Source organism: Mastigoproctus giganteus, chromosome 2, assembly GCF_048544385.1.
Source record: "Mastigoproctus giganteus isolate SK-2022 chromosome 2, ASM4854438v1, whole genome shotgun sequence".
Taxonomy (NCBI): Eukaryota; Metazoa; Arthropoda; class Arachnida; order Uropygi; family Thelyphonidae; genus Mastigoproctus; species Mastigoproctus giganteus.
Window position 1 is genome coordinate 231572112 of NC_143576.1, and position 21676 is coordinate 231593787.

The 21676-nt window shown below is 37.3% G+C and overlaps 1 protein-coding gene across 1 annotated transcript in view; it reads right to left on the bottom strand.

Annotated features, from left to right (window-relative positions):
- Nucleotides 1-754: 754 nt before the first annotated feature.
- The window catches only part of LOC150090239 (telomerase-binding protein EST1A-like), a 311345-nt gene continuing 290423 nt past the window's right edge, over nucleotides 755-21676 (bottom strand). Inside the window, exons 19-20 of the mRNA XM_090390224.1 lie at nucleotides 19903-19984; nucleotides 755-1301 (exon numbers count right to left, since the gene is read on the bottom strand). Coding sequence (XP_090246350.1) covers nucleotides 1171-1301; nucleotides 19903-19984 — 213 coding nt within the window. The 3' untranslated portion in view covers nucleotides 755-1170. The remainder of the gene's footprint in view (nucleotides 1302-19902; nucleotides 19985-21676) is intronic.

A 21676-nucleotide genomic window follows, 5' to 3' on the forward strand; every position in this document is an offset into this window, starting at 1 on the left:
TAAAATAACAAATCTTTGAACATCTTTAACGACAATGCACAAAACCAAACAAAAAAGCATGAACATTAGGTGTAGGTTGTTTTCATAACGAATCAGGTTACTGCTATTCGAAAGATGAGGAAACCGTTAAGTTTCACCATTTTTCACATCTGAATTTTACCATTAAATACCAAACCGAAAATGGAAATGAAGAAATTGAAAATTTCTTCTTTTCCCTTTTATGCTTAGACAAAGTGCGTTCAGAATCGATTATCTGAAATACCCTCGGTCCCAAAATGTTCCGGATAACCTCGATTCTACTGTAATTATTTCTATACTACAATTTAAAATATACAGCACTTAAAAAAAAAAAAAATCTTTTAAAGGACTTGTACTGAGAAACAGAAAAATATCAATAAATGCAAAGGCAATTAACAAAGTCAAGTATTTATTTTATCTTCATATAGTTTGCGTAAACTATAACATGTACAGAGTGAAAGTCAGCCTGGCAGAATTTGATGTCCGTTCTGACATTATCAAATTAATTAATGGAGAATTTCGTGTTATGCCACTGGTCAATAATATAATTGAGGGGGGGGGGGAATACAATGGGTACATACTTTCCAAAAGAAACATCTGGCCTAATATTTAAAGAAAAAACGCATAAAACACACACAGACTCTAAAATTAATATTTGAAACATCAGACAAATCAAACAGGAAAGTTGGCCGGGGAAGGGTGAAATGGAAAATTTCTTTTCTGTAAAGAGATATGCTTTTTTTTTGGGGGGGGGGGGTGATTTACGAGAAATAAATTGCTGTTATTGACGTGGAAGAAGGTAGGACAGTCAAGTCCAAAATTGGCACTTTGTTGTGAATTGCATACCTCCTGAAAACTTCACTGGCATTTAAAACCAAGAGGCATTATCGTCACCCATAACTTCGGCAACCATTCCTCTTTGATTATCTCCACTGGGAACTATTGTGGAGCAAAGTAAATGGCCCGAATCGCTGAAGTGCCTTCTGGCGTGCAGCTGCCGACGATCCCTAGGCGAGATGGTGGTCACAGCCACTGGCACTTGGATACAAAACACTTCGCGTGGAATGTGAATCTTCTCCAAGTAACACGGTTGAGCTAACCTTTGCTAGCAGACATGATGAAGGTCAGTAAATGAATCAAGTCATCCTACCTTCACCTTAATTTGGCCCATCGCAAAAAAGATGGAAGGTCACGTACGGGTACGTTATGGGTAAGAGCTTTGACGCGCAGGTTGCGGTCCTCAGTCAGGAGCACTGCCTCTCGACTCAGACGTATTGGATCACCTGAAACAAATACTTCCATAAATATCAACAAACTATATTACACAACTAAAAACTGCATTTTCTCAACTCACGCTTAATTTAAAAAAGATATAAAGGAATGAAGGAAAATATCAGCTGCCTACAACGAAATTATGAGTCGAAATTATTCACCTTGGTCATGGGTTTTCACTTAGGACAAAAGGAGTCGCGTGTTTTTAATTTCACAAATAAATATTAAAAAAAAAAGTATTAACTCCCTCATATTTCTGTATACGTTTTCATGTTGCTGTTTTATTTCAATGAAAATTCATTTCGTTGGAAAAGCATTGCAAAAAAAAAAAAAAAAAAAAAAATTGACTTAATATAATTTCTACTTACCTTATAATCTAGGCGATGCAAAACTGCAGAATGAAAGAATTTTAATTATTCAACTGTAAGCATAAATAATCGCAGTTTACCATTTCCTTTTAATATTTGTATTTCAAATAAACAGTGTTGTGAACTAATCTCCCCACCCCCCACTCAGTTTAAAGCTTGACTTCGACCTCTTGACTATGGAATAAATTGGCGTTGTAGATAATCTGGTAGTATCAGCCAAGAAATATAAATACCTGAGCTCTCCTCGATGGTTAATTTGCTATTTTCAATATCTGGAAATACACACAGAAATCTAAAAACTAGGCTCTGCTTAGTTTGCTAAGAGGCGTAACGTGAAACGTGATGCTTATATCATAAATGCAATCTACTTGGCCTCGGTTTCTAAGTAAAGTTCAAGATTCCCTATCTATTTTTAGGAATCCTTTTTCCTTGAGTAAACGTTTACCTAGCCCGTTATAGGCAAAACTCAAACAATGCTAAACCTCAAACATTTTATGAAACGCCAGGATCGTATGTTAAGTCGCATTCAAGGTTACTCCCACCATAAAGATCCAATTCTGAACATTATTTATATGATATTTCCATCATATAATTCAACTCCAAGTATTATGGAGGATCACTATCCAGAAGAAGGGAGGGGGAATTTTTCCTCAAAATTTTATTGCCAAAACTAGACAAAATCGTAGCAAAGAACCGAATATGACAGAAATTCCTGGAACCACAACAGATAAAGAATGTAACGGCTGATTACTTAACAAACTGATCAGCATTTTAAGATTCCGAAAACAGTTATATCGAAAGCTCCAGTTGCTCTGTTTTTTTGTTTTTTTTTTTAAATCGACGCATAAGAAAACTGGGTTAGTCTTTACAATTTGTTTTTTACTTAGCGTTAGAGTGATTCCCCCCCCCGCAACTTGCGGCTGTTTTAAAATCGGAAAAATTTCCTGATTTTAAAACAGCAGTAAGGGGAGAATATTTATTCCTCCTTGCAGTCGTTTTAAAGTCAGAAACTAATTTTCCGATTTTAAAACAGCCGGAAGTGGGGGAATAAACGCACTAATTAAAACGGTACCATATAGTGAAGAGGTCGGAGCCTCCAATCACTGCGAGGAAAGCAACGAGTAGGAGGGGCTCGAACTATCAATTACTGCTACTCGCAGCGATCGATCCGAAGGGGTACCAGATTGTAAAGACTAACCGAAAATTACTACTTACAAGTACATACTGTATATATACTCTTAATGTTATTATCTTAACAGATAATAACACCTGATTACCACACACACACACACACATATATATATATATATATATATATATATAAAGATGAAATTGCATTCAGTTGTACCCCCCAAGTGACATTTAGATTTTTAGGCGCGCTAGCATATACTGTCCGCATGTAACAATTCAACTCCAAGTGGATGCATTTTCATGAAATTTTATAATTTTATGTTTGGCTCTTTTATAAAAATGTGTTAAGCCATCCCAAATATCATTAAAATCAGATCAATAGAAATCTGGCAATTATTATTTCTTTCTTCGTCAGTCCACATGTAATAACTCGACTCCCGGCAGACAGATTTTCATGAAATTTTATATTTCGCTCTTTTAGAAAGATTTGTCAAGCCTTCCCAAATTTCATTAAAACATTAAATAAAAATTTTAATAGGACATATTAAAAATTATATCTATTAAAATCCGGAAAGAAATAAGTGCATTAAAAGCGTTCACAGTAGGGCTTGCAAACCGGTTAAATCCGGTTTTCATATTGAATTGTTAAAACCGAAACCTAGCTTCTAAAACCGGATTCAAATATTTTTTTTAGTTACCCCTCGAATGTAGTTTTTTGTTGCGCACATTTTCTTTTATTTGTTCGTTTGTCTGGATCGTTCAACTGCTTTATGTTTTAAACATGTTTTTTATTTTATTTTATTTTATTTTAAGGTACAAATCTCATGGGCAAGTGGCCCAAATCTAGGAGGGGTATATTTTATCTTCCCACCTGCATCATGGCACGATGCAGGTGTACTCGTTTACGACTGAGTGAGTTGGAGCGATAGTGTAAAAGAAAATGCTCAACATTTCTCCGTTCCATCTATCTTGTTCGCCAGGCAAGTTATGGAACGCGCCTTATTGATGATTACCCACTAGAAACAGATTCGCTGAATATTGCATCAAATTTCAATCGTAGAAAGTTTTTTGCTTCTTTATTCCTATTAAATTTGCGGACAAATGTTCTCCAAAAAGCAACTTCACCAAATTTAGCTTTTATGTAATTTTGAAAATACAATAGATTTAATTGGGGGAAAAAAATTGCAAGTAAATAAATAAAAAATTTCTTTCGTGAAAATTTTGAAACTTGCCTCGTTTAGACTCTTCATTCAGTGCTTGCGGGAGTGACACATAGTATTGTGCCTTTGTTATCTTTAATATTTTTATTTAAAATTGTCGGTGATATAAATTCCTACTAATTAATATTTATTACTCTTAATATGTCTAAGATGAAATCAAATGTATGGAATTATTTTTCTCGAAAAAAGCAAAGATGAAGCACAATGTTCGAAATGTCAGAAGATAATGAAGTCATCTGGGGGATCTACATCATCTTTGATGTTGCATTTAAAGAAAATGCATGAGATTGACATTAAACAAGATAACAGTGAACCTCCCGTAAAAATGGTAAGAACATTAGAAAACTTTATCGTTAAAAAATCTATGGAAGAAGAGATTTCAAAATTAACTGCTTTAGATGGATTTTCTTTTAATTCAATTGCCAAGACAGTTTATACAATCAAGCCTTCACCTTCAGAGAAATAAATACGATAAATTACCACCAGCCTCAGTGAATGGAATTAAAAATATGGTTCTGAATTATTATAAAACTAAGAAAGAAGAACTCATTCAGCATTTCAAAAATTCATTGGTTTTGGGTGCACGGTATTCATTGACTCTAGACGAATATACGTCTATACAAAATAAAAAGGTATATGAATATAAATGTGCATTCACAAAAGACAATCATTGGTCGTTAGATCTTATTGAGATTAATGGTTCACTTGATAGCAGAAGAACTGAGCAAATTGTGAATGGACACTTGAAGGAATTTTGTTTGAACTTGGATGAGGATATTGTTGCCTGCACCACCGATGGAGCAGCAATGATGATTAAGTTTGGCAAGCAAATTACGCCTAATCATCAACGATGTATAGCCCATTGTATACATCTGTCAGTTATAGATGTACTTTATGAAAAAGCAATCAATTATGGTGCCACAGTCTCTGAGTCTCCCAAAGACAATGAAGAAAGTAGTGATGATGAAGAAGTTGAAGAAAGACAGCAAGGCATGCTTTATCAAACCGACTTTATCGATGAGCTCATTTATTTCTTCAATCCAATGGCCAATATTGCACAAACTATTAACAAAGTCAGAAAAATTTGCAAGCTTTTTCGAAAATCGCCTACCAAAAATGACATATTACAAAATTTTGTTAAAGCAAAATTTAATGGGAAAGAATATAAACTTATATTAGATTGCAAGACTAGATGGGATAGCACATTCTACATGATTGAGAGATTTTTGAAATTGAAAAATTGCATTCCAAATGCTCTATGTGCAGTACTGTCAACTGAAGCTGTGTCTGACGATGACTGGAAAACACTTGAATTGCTATGTGAAACTTTGCGACCAGTTGAAATGATTCTGAAGGCTATAACCTCAGAAGATACAGACTTACTTAAAGCAGAGTCTTCAATAGAATTTCTGCTTGCTAAGCTTGATACAGCAGAAAACCCATTTGCTTTAAAGTTTCACCAAAGCCTTTTGCAGCAATGCAAGACGAAATTGCCAAACTGTGGCTTTGCTGAGCTATCTACACAACCCCAAAAAGTTTAGGAAAGAAGATTCAGGTTCAAGAACTTTTGATTTTCCAAGTAAGCAAGTTTTGAAAAAGCATGCTGAAGAGATTTATCAGAGATTATTTGCAAAACATTCCGAAGGAGTCTTAGCGTTGAATGAAGAAACTGAAAATAAACGAACTGTTCTTTTAGAAGAAAACAAAAGACTCGTCTAGTTCCGATGTTGGAGGTACACTCATGCGAGAGTATGATAGTGTAATAAAGAGATTAACTGAAGAGCCTTCAAAATATCCGAGTGAATTGGAAATCAGCAAAGAATTTAAAATTTTGGAGGCAACTAGCAGTAGAAGTGAAAAGCTGGAGAAAGTTTATAGCGCACTGCTGACCATTAACCCAACAAGTGTCCAATCTGAGAGAGTGTTTTCGATCACTGGTCTCTTTAACACAAAAATAAGGTCAAATCTATCAGAAAAAATGCTTAATATACTGTGTTTTTTAAAGGATCATTTTCAGAAAAAAGCTGAGCAATAAATAGTAAAGTAATTTCCCCAAGCTGTTTTTTTTCACATTATTTTTATTTATTTATTATTATTATTATAGGGCTTATTATTTTTTTGTTTACTATACAAGAAGATAGTTTTTATTCAAAGGATTTGAATACTATTTGTAATTTTGTATAATCTCAAGCTGGTTACTTTTTTGGGGCATTTTAATTTTTTAATTTTTTTTACTATAAGAGGTGATAGATTTTGTTTAAAAGATTTGATTACGATTTGTACAATCTACCCAAGATAAAATAAATACCTATGTTATAAGCTTTTAATTATTTTCCCTAAGTCTGAGAAAATCGGTTTTAAAACCGGTTTTAAGAGTAAACTTCGGTTAAACTCGGTTTTGAAATTTCTCGGTTTTATGCAAGCCCTAGTTCACAGTATACTACGATTGTTAAACATCGCAGCACCTGAAATTTCTTGCATTTTACGCACTGTGAAAACAATTACTTTTATATATTATTAGTGAATCAATTAGTATTTAATTGGTAACAAGATAATTAGTTATTTAATTTTCACTTCTATTAATCACAGAAACAGAAAAAATTCAATTAATTTAAGAAATAAAATTCTAATGCACCTAAAATGCAACACGCCGCGTAACGTAACCAACGTTTACTAATGCCAAACATAATGAGTGCAATAAAAAATGAAGTTCCGGGAAAATCTAGGAGGCAATGATTGAGTCAAATCAGGCACATTTAGATAGAAATGGCATTCTGAAGAGCACACAACATGGTTTTATTAAGATGAAACCATGTTTAACTAACCTAGTAAACTATTTTAACAGTTACTGAAAAACTAGATGCAGGGAACAAATTCGACAGTTTTTTTTTGTTTGCAATTTAGCAAGGCATTTGACTCAGCCCCTCACGAGAGGTAACTGTATAAGTTGGAACATGTTATGAAGATCACTGACAGGATTTTAATATGGATGCAGGGCAGAAAGCAGAGGGTTGTGATTAATGGATATTCTTCAGATTAGTGTAACGTCAGAAATGGGGTTCTCCAAGGATCGGTTCTTGAACCATTGTTGTTTCTCACATCATAAATCATATCGACGAAGGGATAAAGGGACGATGTCAAAATTTGCACACGTAAAGAGTGGGAGAATCGTTAATGATTAGTACCAAGCAGTGCTCCTTCAGGATGACCTGAACAGTCTTCAAGAATGATCATAAAATTGGCAGCTTTGTTTTAATGCATGCAGCAAATGAAAGGTATTACACTTGGGAAATAGCAACCGCAAAAATAATTTATACAATTGGTGGAGTTTAATTAAATACTGTAGATGAAAAAGGGATCTGGGAGTTATGATACGGTCGATTATGAAGTTCTGTTAGCAGTGCAGACAGGCGGCCAGGAAACCATGGTGTCCAATGGATGATTTATCGAACAATAGCTTGTAGAGATAGTAGGTCATAATCCCACTGTATAAGGCAATTGTAAGGGCGCACTTGGAATACTGTACAAAAGTATGGAGACCTCATCTGAAAAAAGACATCGAGCTTCTTGAACGAGTCCAAAGACAGGCAACTCGCATGGTGAGATGAGCAAAAGGGCGACATAACGAGGAAAGACTTCGATTATGTGGGCTAGAAAGCTTGGCAACTAGGTTCACCTTAGAGGGGAACCTGACTGAGATTTGTAAGGTTCTGAGACAGGTTAGTAAAATGAATGAAGGCGAAATTTTCACTGTTATAAAGAATTCAAAAACTAGGGGCCATAAATTGAAATTACAGGAGAAGAGGTTTAGACTAGATTGTAGAAAGATTTCTCTTAGCTACCGACGAGTTGTTGATTACTGGAACAAGTTTCATTAAAACATTAAATAAAAATTTTAATAGGACATATTAAAATTTCTCCGCAGCTGATTCTGGATAACAGAAGAAATTCAAAAGGTATACTGCATACAGTAATTTGTCTATTTTCTTATCTACTTTTACATTTTTTTTTTTTTTTTTTTGGTGGGGGAGGGGCAGTGAAAGCCAGTGGCTTCTTTGAACTATATGGTTAATAGTCATACTATTAAGGAACAAACAATGTACCGAAAAAAAGGTAGTATTTTCAGTGGCTATTGGTCTAACAGTGATCGTAGTCAAGACTAAATGTTCAATAACGTTTAGTCTTAAATTAAAGGCTCGTAATTAAACTAAACGTCTAAGATAATTTTTGGGCTAAAGCCTCAAACTACGGAAAGGTTCACTAAACGGACAAGTCTGTGCAATTGCATCACGTTAATACGTAGTGAACCACCGAATTAGGTGAAGTGGCATCGTTTTTGTTATATCTCATTTTATTATTATTATTATTATTATCAATTTATTTCCGAAGAAATGTCCCTTTACAGCTGTGCAGCTAGAGGACATGAGTTACATATAGAGATAAAACATAAAATACAGACAAATACATTGAATACAGATCCAGATACAATATACGGCCTTAAACAGCCACTGGTGAAGATACAAAAACATACAGTTACAACAAATACAAAAACATAAAGTTACAACACATAAAAGTGCATACGAATACATCGGAGCGTGGATGGTGCGACATCACAGAGAGTCCACCTAGAGGTTGACTAAGGCATACATGTCTGCAAGAATGGAAGATCTGTAGGTTCTGTCCTTGCAAAGTTTCTCAGCGTCTATGGCTAATCTATTAAATATTTGGAAGGACTTATGTGGAAACATGTTGTCCAGGGAGGACATGCGACGCAGCTTTCGATCTGTATGGGGAGGTGTTGGACTGGCATCTTCTCCTGTCGGACGGTCTGGCGATGATATCCCATATATCGGGTGACCTCAGTTTTCCGGATAGAAGCTGAGAGAGGGTAAGAAGGTTCCTAGAGATGATGAGATACCTCCAAGGAAGCGTATTAAGATTGGTGACCAGAACAGATTTTGAGATTGTAGGTGTTAGCCCGGCAACCCTATTTAGCCATTTCAAGATCCAGAATTCCAGGGAGAGGAACCTGGCTTGGTATGATGAGGGTGCTGAGGACCATATAGTCGAGGCAGATAATGGAATTGGGAAAATGCAACGAAGAATGTATTTGATGATAAGGTCCGGGTTATGGAAGTTGGAGATCTCTTGTTTTACTGCCCATAAAGCCGAATATGTTTTCGTTCGAGTGGCATTAAAGTGAGGCAAGAAGGTGAGGTCTTTGTCCCAGATGATATCCAAATCTTTATGTTGGGTGACTTTTTTAACTGGAGAGTTCGCTATAATGATGTTCACATCGTTGGTATTTTTCTTCTTGGTGATAGAGAGTTGTGCAGTTTTCTCTTTATTAATGGAGAGCCCAATCGCATGAAGGTAGTTTTCCAGTTCATGTAGCTGTCGGTTGGAGCTCACAGTAATAGACTGGAGAGACTGGTGGCATTTTGTGATGATGAAGAACTTAATATCATCTGCGTAGGTGGTAAAATTAGTACGGTTTGATAGGAAGGGTTCTAAGATGCGGCGAAGAGGGCGGCAGAGAGAACGCCCCCTTGTGGGAGCCCTCTGGAGCAGAGAATGTGGTGATTATGGTTTTGATTTCTGATCCATAGGGTCCTGGACTGAAGGAGTTTCCTAAGGAGAACTAGGATGTTGCCAGAGATTTTGAAGTAGTTGCACAGTATGGTACATAATGCATGGGTGGACAGATTGTCAAAGGCCGCCTTAATCGAGGAACACAATATCCAGTTGCTCTTTGTTGCTTAAGGTACTTTGTGAATGCCTTCACAACGAGTTGCCCTGATATTGTACTACCTCGAAAAAGCAACGCTTCACAATATGAAATATAACAAATTAATTTATATGAGATGTAACAAAAACGATGCCACTTCACCGAATTCGGTGGTTCATTGCATACTAACATGATACAATTGCACAAACTTGTCCCGTTTAGTTAAGCTAAAAGTTTAATAACGTTTAGTTCTGATTTTCAAGCAAGATTGACAAGGATAACATCACGACAAATGTGCATTCATTCGTCAAAGCCGGACATCGTCAGCTTCACCTCCTACGGTCATTTCTGAAAGGAAACTTTTCCATCTGTCTTTTATTATTTCGTTTGGTGTGCATGTTCATTAATACAGTTTTACTTAATGTCAAGGTTGTGTTTACGTTAAAGGAAAAACAAATTTCAAAAAAAAAAAAAAAAAAGAAATCACGCGTACGTAATAACAGATCGGTTCCGTTTCATGGGGTAATGGATTGATAGCATACCTAGTAATTATTTACATAAATTATTATAATGTCTTCAGTTTCCGTCTTCAAAAACTTTTGCTTTCTGCAACTGACCTTTAAGATCCGGATACTGAAAACAAATTGACAGACACACTGCAACTTTCTTCAAGAGATTCTGCCAATCATTTATCTCTTTCACGTTTAGTAACAGTGTGTGTGTGTGTGTTTTTTTTTTCCTCCCTCAAATGAACTCTGCATCGTATTACACTTAAAAATCGATTTAAACAAGTTACGTAATGTACGCAGTGCCCTACATTTCAGATGAGTTCGATTTAAAAACTTATTCCCCCCCCCTTTCTGTGATTAATGAAAATGAAACATACATAACCAATTTTCTCGTTACCAATTGATTAAATAATAATATATAAAAGTAATTGTTTTCTTATCATTATACATACCTCACAATGTAATACACATTAAATGTTTTGTTAATGTTTTACTTATTTCCTTCTGGCTTTTTAATAAAATAAAATGTTCTTCACCCGTTCTGACCACCTTAGATGGACTTTTTGCCAACACCTTCAGTATTGTCATCGACCAGAGCTACTCTCACCAAAATAAAACCATGGTGATTGTCATAATTTATGTCATGTTCACCTATTGTCTTCTAATATTGCAACAACAGTAGTCAATACTTCTGTAATATATATATAAGAGATTATATTAAAGAGTAAAAACAGATGTATCAATATCCACTTTTGCCGACATCAGATTTTATTTTTATTAATCGCATATTTGCTTTTCTTCCCCGATTTGAAGTATTTAGCTAAATTTATCCCCCCCCCCACCTTTATCTGATGTAGGCTGCCGTTACCTTCTTTTGACATTTTGATTTTTTAATTTTTATTTTTACTTTTATTTTAAAGGTTACTACGTTTCGCTCATATTTCGGCTATCTTCCTTTTTTGGCCTTTGGCTTTCCGTGTGTTTTATTTGTCATATTTATTATAATACGCATAAATATATATATAATCTAAAGTTTAACAAATTAAAATGAAAAAAATATATGAAAAATGAAGGAAAATAGTCAAGAAGAGGGTACTGTGGAAGGAACATTCCTAGTAAAATTTAGAATTAGAAAGCCAATTAATTAGAATTTAATGGCGCCCCCGGTAGCAACAAGATCCGAATTGTGCGAAATATCACGAAGGATGGAGGCGTAAACTAACAACAATACAGGACCAAATGAACTAAAAATAAGTTTCTTAGTTTATATATATATACACACACACACAGTGATCACTGAATTATGACCACCTACCTAATACTTCGTAGGTCCTCCTTTTGCCCTCAGTACAGCAGCTATCCGACGTGGCATTGATTCAACAAGATGTCGGGAGGTATGGAGGTGATTTGTGTATCCAGACGCCTGATATGCCTTTGATATCGAGGGAGTTCGGAGGCCAATCGATATGCTGGAAGTCAGAACTGTGTTCCTCAAACCATTCCTGCACATCAAGTTCCCGATGGCTCGGCGCATTGTCATCTTGGAAGACATCATCGCGATTCGGGAACAAGTGTAACATAGCATGGTGTACATAGTCAGCAAGCAGTTGGCGATAGTGGAGACCACTGATACGTTGTTCACACATGCACCAGGGGTCCAAGTTCCTGCCAGTAAAACATGCCCCACACTATACAACCGCCTCCACCGGCCTGCACTTTTGATACCATGCATGATGGATCAAGAGCCTCATGTTGTTGACGCCAAATCCGTACACGACCATCCACGGTGTGGAGTAAATAACGTGACTCATCCGACCAGCACACCTTCTTCCAGTCTTCTAACGTCCAACTTGCATGCTCTTTGCACCAGGCGAGTCTTTTACGCCGATGAACCATGGTTAGGAGAGAATGCCGTAGGTGTCGCTGCTGGTATAGCGCATATGTGCGTGCGACGCATGGTCATGCCAGATATTGTTCCGGGTTGGCCCATGTTGTATTGGGTAGTGAACTCTTCAATAGTGCTGCCCTGTACGAGTCGTCGGACCCAGCGCTCACCTCTAACATCAACCTTTCGCTGACCTTTGCAGTTTTGCTGTCGGGCCGTTGTTTGACCATTTTAACACCAGTCCTGGTACACTTTAACTACGGCGGCTCTCGAACACCCTCACCAGTTCAGCCGTTTGGGAAATCGAGGCACCAGCTCGTCGAGCTCCCACAATCTGAGTCCGATAAATCCTTCCTTTTACCCGTCACGCTCGGGATTTAATATTACTGAACCACTGACACCTTATCTACGCTACATAGGTCGATTAACTGCGCACTCTCGTACCTCACGTGGTCAACGGGTCGCATTCGGTTTTCATAGGGGTGGTCATAATTCAGTGATCACTCAGTGAATATATATCGAGGGGAAAAATAATAATAATAAGGAAAGCAAGTGAGGGCTGCTGTGAGTGATAGAAGATAACTAATAAAATTTGCACAATAAGAAATAAATAATTACAAAATTGATAAAATAAGGATGTTGTTACACAACCTACAAAACCAGCCTCTCATCAGATGTTAATGGCCAGGATTGCAAGCAAAATAGCACCATGTGTCTTCATTTCTGATGTAAACCACAAGCCAAAGGGTAAAAAGCATAAACATAAATAAAAATAAGAATAGAATTTTTTGTTACCAAAATAAATGAAAATGAAAATTTGTAAACAAAATAAAAATTACAAGTTTAAAGGATGGGGGGTAGAAAATGGCTTGTGAACTTTACAGTTGACACTGTGAAGAAGAAATTAAAACTGGAATTGATACCAGAAATTTCTAGAGACAGAACATGTTAGTCCAACAGAAGTTAAGGATCATTTGACGTGGTCATCGGAAGGTTAAACCCATTAAAATGTAAATAATGTTGCTTTCGCTTGAATCGTGCAGTTGGACCCTCCGTCTTTACTGATTATTATATTGGAAACTCTAATTGTAAGTAATGATGTGTCCAATTTCGATCTGACCTTGTGATCTTCATCCTCTTCCCGTACTGATCATGTAATATCTGACTTCCAAATTTCTTGGATTAAGCATTCTTCCTCGATTTTCAAGAGTGACAAACTTATAATTCTTCTCCACAAGCTGTTTTATACTTCCCATTTTTGATAAGTGTGATTTTATTTGGCCTCCACAACAGGAATATCTTTCTCATAAATTTGAAAGAATTCAAATTAAATTCGTTAAACTGTTATGCTTTCGAAATCGCCTTGCCCTTCAATGTCGAAACCATGGAGTTCTTTGTCGTCGTTTCAGAATTCCTTTTCATTCCGGACGACAAATCCGCTTGAATTCTCGATATAAAACTAATTTTTCACTGCCTGTCACTCGTACTCAACACTTACCCTGGAAGTCCTCTGTTCCGTTTCCTTCAGGTATTGAATAATCACAATACTGATTTTACAGTTAAACCGTCTATGTATAAGAAATTACTCTTTACTGTGTTGTTAATCCAAATTTTGTATATATTTTAATATTAGTTTTGCATCGATTCTCATTCTCAGCGTTTTCACCATTATCTAGGGTCTGCGTGCCCTGTGGGTGAGAAATTTGAAAATAAATAAATAAATAAATAATTAATAAAGAGATAACTACATTTATTTTTCATTTCTATTAATCACAGATAATGAAAAAAAAAAAAAAAAATATATATATATATATATATATCGAAAGCGCCTGAAATGTAATGCACTGCGTACATTAGCTAACTTGTTTCTTTCTGGATTTTAATAATTGAAATATAACTCGTATTACACACTTCTCCTGTGATATTGATATAATAAACAAATAATAATAATTCACGATTTATATAATTAGTAAACTGGTACCAAAAAAAAAAAAAAAAAAGCTCCACGAAAAGCGACGTAGCGATGCATTAGTCCGCGCATCTGCAATATTATCCATTCATTCCTACAATCAGCACAAGGCAAAAATACATCCAGTGCATCATCTGAAGTATACAGTACGTACATGATAGCCCATGTGACGCATGGGGGGGAAAGGAATAACGATTGCCGTATTTCTGGTTGTCAGATTTTAAGAGACCACTTGAATAAAAAAAAAAACATCATCTTTTATAGTAAAATAACCTTACATAAGCTCATCAACTGGTGCAATACCACCACTTTGCTTATTGGAGGCTTGAAGTGCTGGAACCCATATTTAGTCTCCAAAGCTAAGTTCCGGTCAACCCTTCCCCATCTCTTCCATCATGCAGTATGACTGATGACTTTTTAGGTTATGATGAACATCATGGCGAGAGCCAATCTTCCTTACATTTCGAAGGTACAGCTCTAAAACGGTGTTCGCAGGCCGGCCGCTAGTTAGTACACCGGACTGAACCTATTAATAACTCTTTAGGAGGCTTCCGCATCAGTAGTGTATAATCTTGCTATCTCTACTCTGCCAGATAGTGACTGGAGGGAGTCCGAGTAGTGTGTATGCGGGGAGGCTCGTCGAGGCCACGTTATGTCAATGATCTGAGTATATTCTTACCATGTGTACACCATATCCAAAAATTTCATTACTTCATACAGCATGCCTCCCCCCCCACTTTTCCTTACTATTGAACACACCATGAATTGTCAACCTAATAGAGTAAGCTTATCTGCGAAAAGATCTAAACCGTCCAAATACTTCTTAGTTCATTTCACAAACATACGTGGTCTCAATTCTAATCTCAACGATGTCCATTTCCACTTGCAGTCTGCCAAACCCCATGTACTTTTTCTGACAGATTCTCAGTTATCAGTTGATTCAACTACTGCTCATCTCAGTTGCCCAAATTATTCGCTGTATGATTCCTTTCGCCTCAAAGATAGCACTTGTGCATATGTCCGTTCTGATATTCCCTGTCAGAGACTTGGTAATTTGGAATCTCCTCTTTTCGATCTTCTCTGGCTTAAAATCTCTCTACCTCATTGTGTCAAATTCATTTGATGTCTCTACCATTCTACCAATTCCACTAATCACTTGGAGCTCTTTGACTTCCTCTCTTTGCAACTTGAATTTCTCCAGTCCAACTTTCCTAACAGTGAGATAATTTTCCTTGGTGATTTTAATGTTCACAACTCCAGCTGGCTTCCATTTTCTACTCACACCGACCCAGCTGGTCGAGATGCTGAGGCTTTTGCAATTTCTAATGACCTTGCACAGATTGTTCATTTACCTACAAGAATACCGGACAATCCCAACCGTACAGCCAACACGCTTGATCTTTTTCTCACAAACAACCCTTCTTTCTAAGTACACGGTCGAAGCGAGTGGTCCTTTAGGTACCTCAGATCACAAATTGGTGATTGTCTCTTCTCCAATGGAGCCTTTATCTCATGGCTATTCCCAACCTCGTATTGTTTGGCATTACAAGAATGCAAAATGGGATGACCTGCGAGATTTCTTTTCTTCTTTTCCTTGGTCGGATTACTGATTCAAAACTTCTGATGTCAACGTTTGTTCAGGTCGTGTCAGTGAAATTATTCTTGTAGAAATGGAATCCTTTATTCCACACTCCACTTTAAAATCTCGTCCTTTATCTAAACCTTGGTTTTCCAATAAATCTGCTAAAGCTGTTCAAGAGAAGAACGTTGCATATTTTAATTGGCTTGTTTCCAATTCTTCAGTTTCATATTCTGCCTATACCAAAACTCACAACAACCGTAAATCAGTTATTAATCAGTCCAAAGTAGATTTAGAACGGGCTAAGAATAGAAAACTTGCCTCTTGCCCTAATGGTAGCCGAGCATTCTGGTCTCTTGCCAAAGCTATTGGCAGCAACTTTTGCCTATTTCTGCTCCCACCTCTGTCAAAAGCAGATGGTTCTGTTGTCACTTCAGCCAAGAATAAAGCGGACCTACTAGCGTCCCATTTGTCTTCCAACTCATGTATTAATGATCTTGGTAAAACACCTCCCACCATTCCCAACACACTCCATTCAATGCCTCCTGTGGTCTTCCGTCAAAAGGATGTCAGAAGGATTTTGACGAATCTCGATGCTAAGAAAGTTTCAGGTCCTGATGGTATTTCTCCATTTGTTCTCAAAACATGTGCTCCTGAACTTACTCCTGTTCTTTGCCGCGTTTTTTCACTTTCTTATTCCTAAGGTGTTTCTCCTTCTGCTGGAAATTTGCTCATATCTAGCCAGTTCCTAAAAAGGGTGACAAGTCCCTCCCATCCAATTATCGTCCCATTGCAATTACGTCTACTCTTTCTAAAGTAATGGAGAAATCAATTAACAGCCAACTCTTAAAAACTACCTAGAAACCTTCCGTCTGATCAACGATCGCCAGTATGGATTCCGTCGGTATCGATCCACTGGTGATATTCGGGCTTATGTTACCCACATATGGACAAATTCATTGGAAAAGTTGGGTGAAACACAAGCAGTTGCTCTTGACATCTCAAAGGCTTTCGATCATGTGTGGCATAAATGCCTTCTAAACAAGCTTTCATCTTATGGTTTGCTAACTGTTTTTTGTAATTGGTTATCCAGTTTTCTTTCTGATCACTCACTGAGGGTGATGGTAGATGGCTCTCTGTCTTCTAACTTCTCCAGTAATGCCGGTGTCCCCCAAGGTTCAGTTCTTTCCCCCACTCTTTTCCTTTTGTATATTAATGACCTTCTTCCACTGACCGGAAATTCTATCCATAGTTTTGCCGATGATAGCACATTGCATTCTACTTTCCATTTTGAGAACCGTGCCCTGCCCAATCAGCTTCAACTTCTCAAACATCCGTTACCAATTCCTTAAATGCCGATCTCCAGGTAATTCTCCAGTAGGGCAAAGACCACTTAGTTGATTTCAATCCTTCTGAAACTCAGTCTTGTCTTCTGCTCCTATGCTAATCTTTGGTGACACTCCGATTTCTAGGCAAAATGATATATCTCATTTAGAGATTACCCTGACTTCTAATCTCTCTTGGCACAAGCACATTATAAATATTGCTTCCTCTGCATCTAAAAAATTGGTTTTCTGTTTCGCTCTCGGCGTTACTTTTCTTCCAAACAGCTGCTCATACTGTACAAATCGCAAATCCGCCCTACCATGGACTATTGTTTCCACATCTGGGGTGGTGCCCCCAAATCCTCTCCCACGCTTCTTGATTTCATTCAGAAGAGGGTAGTTAGGTTAATTAATTGTTTGTTTGTTTATTTGGTTTTTAGGAGCATTAGCAACTAAAGCCATATTGCTCCGGGAATATGCGGTGGTCATTCCCTGACCTTTCCGCATCCTCCGTATTTGGTGGTGGCGGGCTCGAACCCCGGTCTAATCAAGAAGCGTGTGCTACGCACTGCTGCTCCTTCCCACCTGGCTACGGAGGCGCGGTTAATTAATCACTCTTCTCTAACAGAGTCTCTGCACTCTCTGTCTCATAGACGTACTGTTTCTGATCCATGCATTTTCTACAGATACTTCGATGGGCACTGTTCTTCTGAATTGGCTTCTATAATTCCCGCTGTCCCTTTCAAAACAGTCCGAACACGTACTGCCACCAGCCAACATCCATTTACTGTCCAACTTCAAACTCACAGAACCAACTTTTCATCTTCCTTGTTTATTCATTCAACTGCCGTTTTCTGGAACAACCTTCCTTCACACGTATTTCCTGAAAATTACAGTCTACAGAAGTTCAAGTCTAATGTCAACAAATATCTTTCGTCTTATCTACCTCCAACATGGAACTAAGTACTATAGGTTCTAATACCTCTCGTGTTTGGGGTGTTCATAAAAAAAGACATAAGATCAAAGTTAGCATTAGTAGAGGCATATGATGGCAAGAAAAAAGCAAGCTTATATAGCATCAGTCACAAAAAAAAAACCTTCCCTTTTCACCTATCCATTCACTCAAATGCTTGTCTAGTCCAGCCTGCCTTGAATTTATTTTACGTTGTCAACTTCCACAATGACAGATGGAAGTTTGTTCCAGCAATCAACCACCTGTTGGCTAAAGGCAAATTTCTGCACATCTGTTTTACAACTGTCTTTACTGAATTTGAATTTATGTCCACTCAGGTGCAGAACCTGAGCAAGAGGAACAATCCCATCAGCATTGAACTTGCTCAAACCATTCAAGGCCTTATATACCTGAATCAGATCATCTCGCAGGTGCCTAGTCTCCAGACGTTGCAATTTGCAGAACTTGGTAACAGTATCCCTTTGTTCCACTCACTAATCTCGTTGCCCTTCTCTATACTCGTTCCAGCAGCTTTACATCTTTCCTAAAATGAGGCCCCCAGATCTGTATGCTGTACTCAAGGTGTACTCATTGCCTTATACAAGGCAATGGTCCTTATATCACCTCCTTATCCATGCTAGCAAAATTCCTATATATCATTGACAACAACCCCATGAGCCACTCTTGCAGCCTGTCTGCGTTACTTAGAAAACTTTATATCTGACTGCACAATTACCCCCCAGGTAATTGTGCAGTAGTATACTGGAGTTGGTAATATAATGAGTGTTTCAATTCAATTAAGACATCCGGACCATATTTTTCATATTTAGGCTGAAATTTTTAAATTTGACTGAATATTACCATTTAGATTTTATGATTTTTAAATTTAAATTTTGTCTAATCCTCATCCTAAGTTCAGTCTAAAAACGTCATTGAGTATTTCTAAAAATAATATATAACTGATTTTCATTCGGAAGGGGGGGGGGGGTTTCTATGTGACAGTCACTCTTGGATTCGTGTGCATTTAGCTGTGCATAACAGCTAGTTACAAGGGAATACAAGAACAGTATTAGCAGAATACAAGGGCAGTTAAATGTTACCTCTCATCATGCTACAACTTTTTCTCCCCCTTCAAATAAAATCGGTTTGCATTAGTTTCAGAAGTACACCAATAAACAGAGGATGAGAGGAACTATTTTCTCATCGAAAGGAGGGGGGAGCGCTTGATTATGCTAAGTTTAGAAATCATCGGATTCTAAACAGCAATAGTTCATTCAATTTTAACATTTATTCAAAAATTTCAGTCCAAAAAATACAAACAGCCTAAAACCAAAAAGTAATAATAATAATAAATAAAAAAAACGCCAGTGCCTTTTAATTCAAACACTGTGTGTGATGCAGTGGCCGTTAGACGCTATTTACATATATTGAAAAATAAACAAATCGAAATTATTAAAAATTTCGATAAATAAAGAAATGACAGCTTCCTCGTAGCGAATTCCACGTTTACTATCTTCAAGTTACAAATGCAACTGTTCTGGGAAAAATGTCGATAAATATATTTAAATTTAATAATATAATTAATATAAATACTATTTAGTTTTATATACGACAGACATCTAAGCCTAATTAACAATAATAAAAGAAGCCAAGAAATTAATATAAATTAATCTCCTACTTTTACTGACAGCCTCTTAAATAACTACGAATATAGCAAAATTTGAGTGCAGAATGAAAAAGAGTTGTTTAAATGCCCACTGCCCGTCGGAAAGCTTAAAAAAAAAAAAAAAAAAAAAAAAAAAGCATGTCTGCTGCAACTGCGAGCATTCGTAGACGAAACTGAACTGTTTCAAAATTAAATTCTCGGCATCATTTATTTTAAAATCACGTGGCATTTATTTACGCAGGTCTGCTGCTACAAGAAAATATATGAAAAAGCACCTTACCCGGCTCTCTGGGCATGAACTGCTCCGCTCGATCTTTACAGTAATGAAGACAGCATGAGAGGATCAGATCATCATTGGTACCCTAAAAGAAAAAGTTCAGTCATTCAGCTAAATACAGTATAAGCCAGTAGGAATTCTAGTAATATACAGGGTGATTCAAAAAGGACTTTACAACTTCATAAGTGCATAGAAATTTATTCAGGACATAATTTATTGAACTGTCATATTGTAGCAAAAAACATCAAGTTTTACCTAGAACAGTCATTTTGGTTCGCTGCGACTGCCATTGGTGAAAGGACAGACATCCCATCTGAACTCAATTTCCTTCCAAACGCGACGTAACACATCCGGCGTAACTTCTGTAACTGCAGCGGTGATTTAGTTTTGAGCTCGGCAAGATTGGTAGATAAGGTTGGAACAAACACTCGATCTTTAATGAAACCCCATAGAAAACAGTCTAGAGGTGTCAAATCTAGGGAACGAGGTGGCCATGCAAACGGCCCTGCTCAACCAATCCATCGACCTGGAAAACGGTTATTGAGTAATTCCCTTACCTCCGTCAGGTAGTGAGGAGGTGCTCCGTCTTGCTGAAAGTGAAAGCGTCCCTCGTGGTCATCTTCGTCGAACTGTGGAATGAGAAAATTTTCCAGTATATCCAGATACACGATACCGTTGATGGTTGTCGCATGAAAAAAGAAGGGTCCGTAAACTTTTACTTTGCTGAGGGCGCAAAAAGACATTCACCTTTGGGCTGTCACGAACATGTTCCAGACGTGCACACGGGTTTTCGCCGGCCCAAATCCTGCAGTTGTGGATGTTAACCCTACCACTAACACAAAATGTGAAAGTAGCCATTTTTGAAATGCAAGCCGCTGGCGCTCAGGTTGACGGAATTCATCACTACGTCAGTAAAACTTGATGTTTTTTGCTACAATATGACATTTCGATAAATTGTCTCCTGAATAAATTTCTATATACTTAGGAAGTTGTAAAGTCCTTTTTGAATCACCCTGTTTAGTACAGCATAGAATACTTGTATATAAAAAAAAACACAGGGACATGATATATATTTTTTTTCTTTGTCCTCGCCTTTTCCCATTATTATATGGGGTCAGCGTTTTTATTGTTTTGGCATGCAATTTTTACGGCCGGATGCCTTTCCTGACGCCAACCCTCACTCTTTATTCGGGCTGGGGATATGCGGTGGTCATTCCCTGACCTTCCGCATCCTCCGTATTTGGTGGTCACAGGCTCGAACCCCGGTCTAATCAAGAAGCGTGTGCACTACTACTGCTCCTGCCCACCTAGCTACGGAAGCGCCAGGGACATGATATTAATATAGTAGGCTAAAAATAAAAAATATACAAACTCTTTAAATTGTGGTTAATTATGCTAATAAAAACCAATGTGAAGTCAAAGTGATGTCGCACGTGCCAATGCGGATGTATTGTAGATGTCTATCAACTGAAATAAATTAGCACTTTGTTACCTCAACAGAGAAAAGCGCGTGTTTTAGCTATTTTTTCTTTCAAACGGATGTTCTGTTTAACAAAATTACATCTGGAATGACAACACAGCTATCACGATCTCGACACTGAAAGTTCGATTGAAAATAGAAGATCAGAAATCTGATGAAATCACTACTTTACAGAGGTCTGGGTTCGATTCCCGTCTACAACTGGAGGAATTTCTAAAGTCCTTTGAAGCTGCAGTCAGTCGTGAGTTATTCCGGGTTTTTCAGTCTACACAACATGCAAATCGGCTCGTGAACATG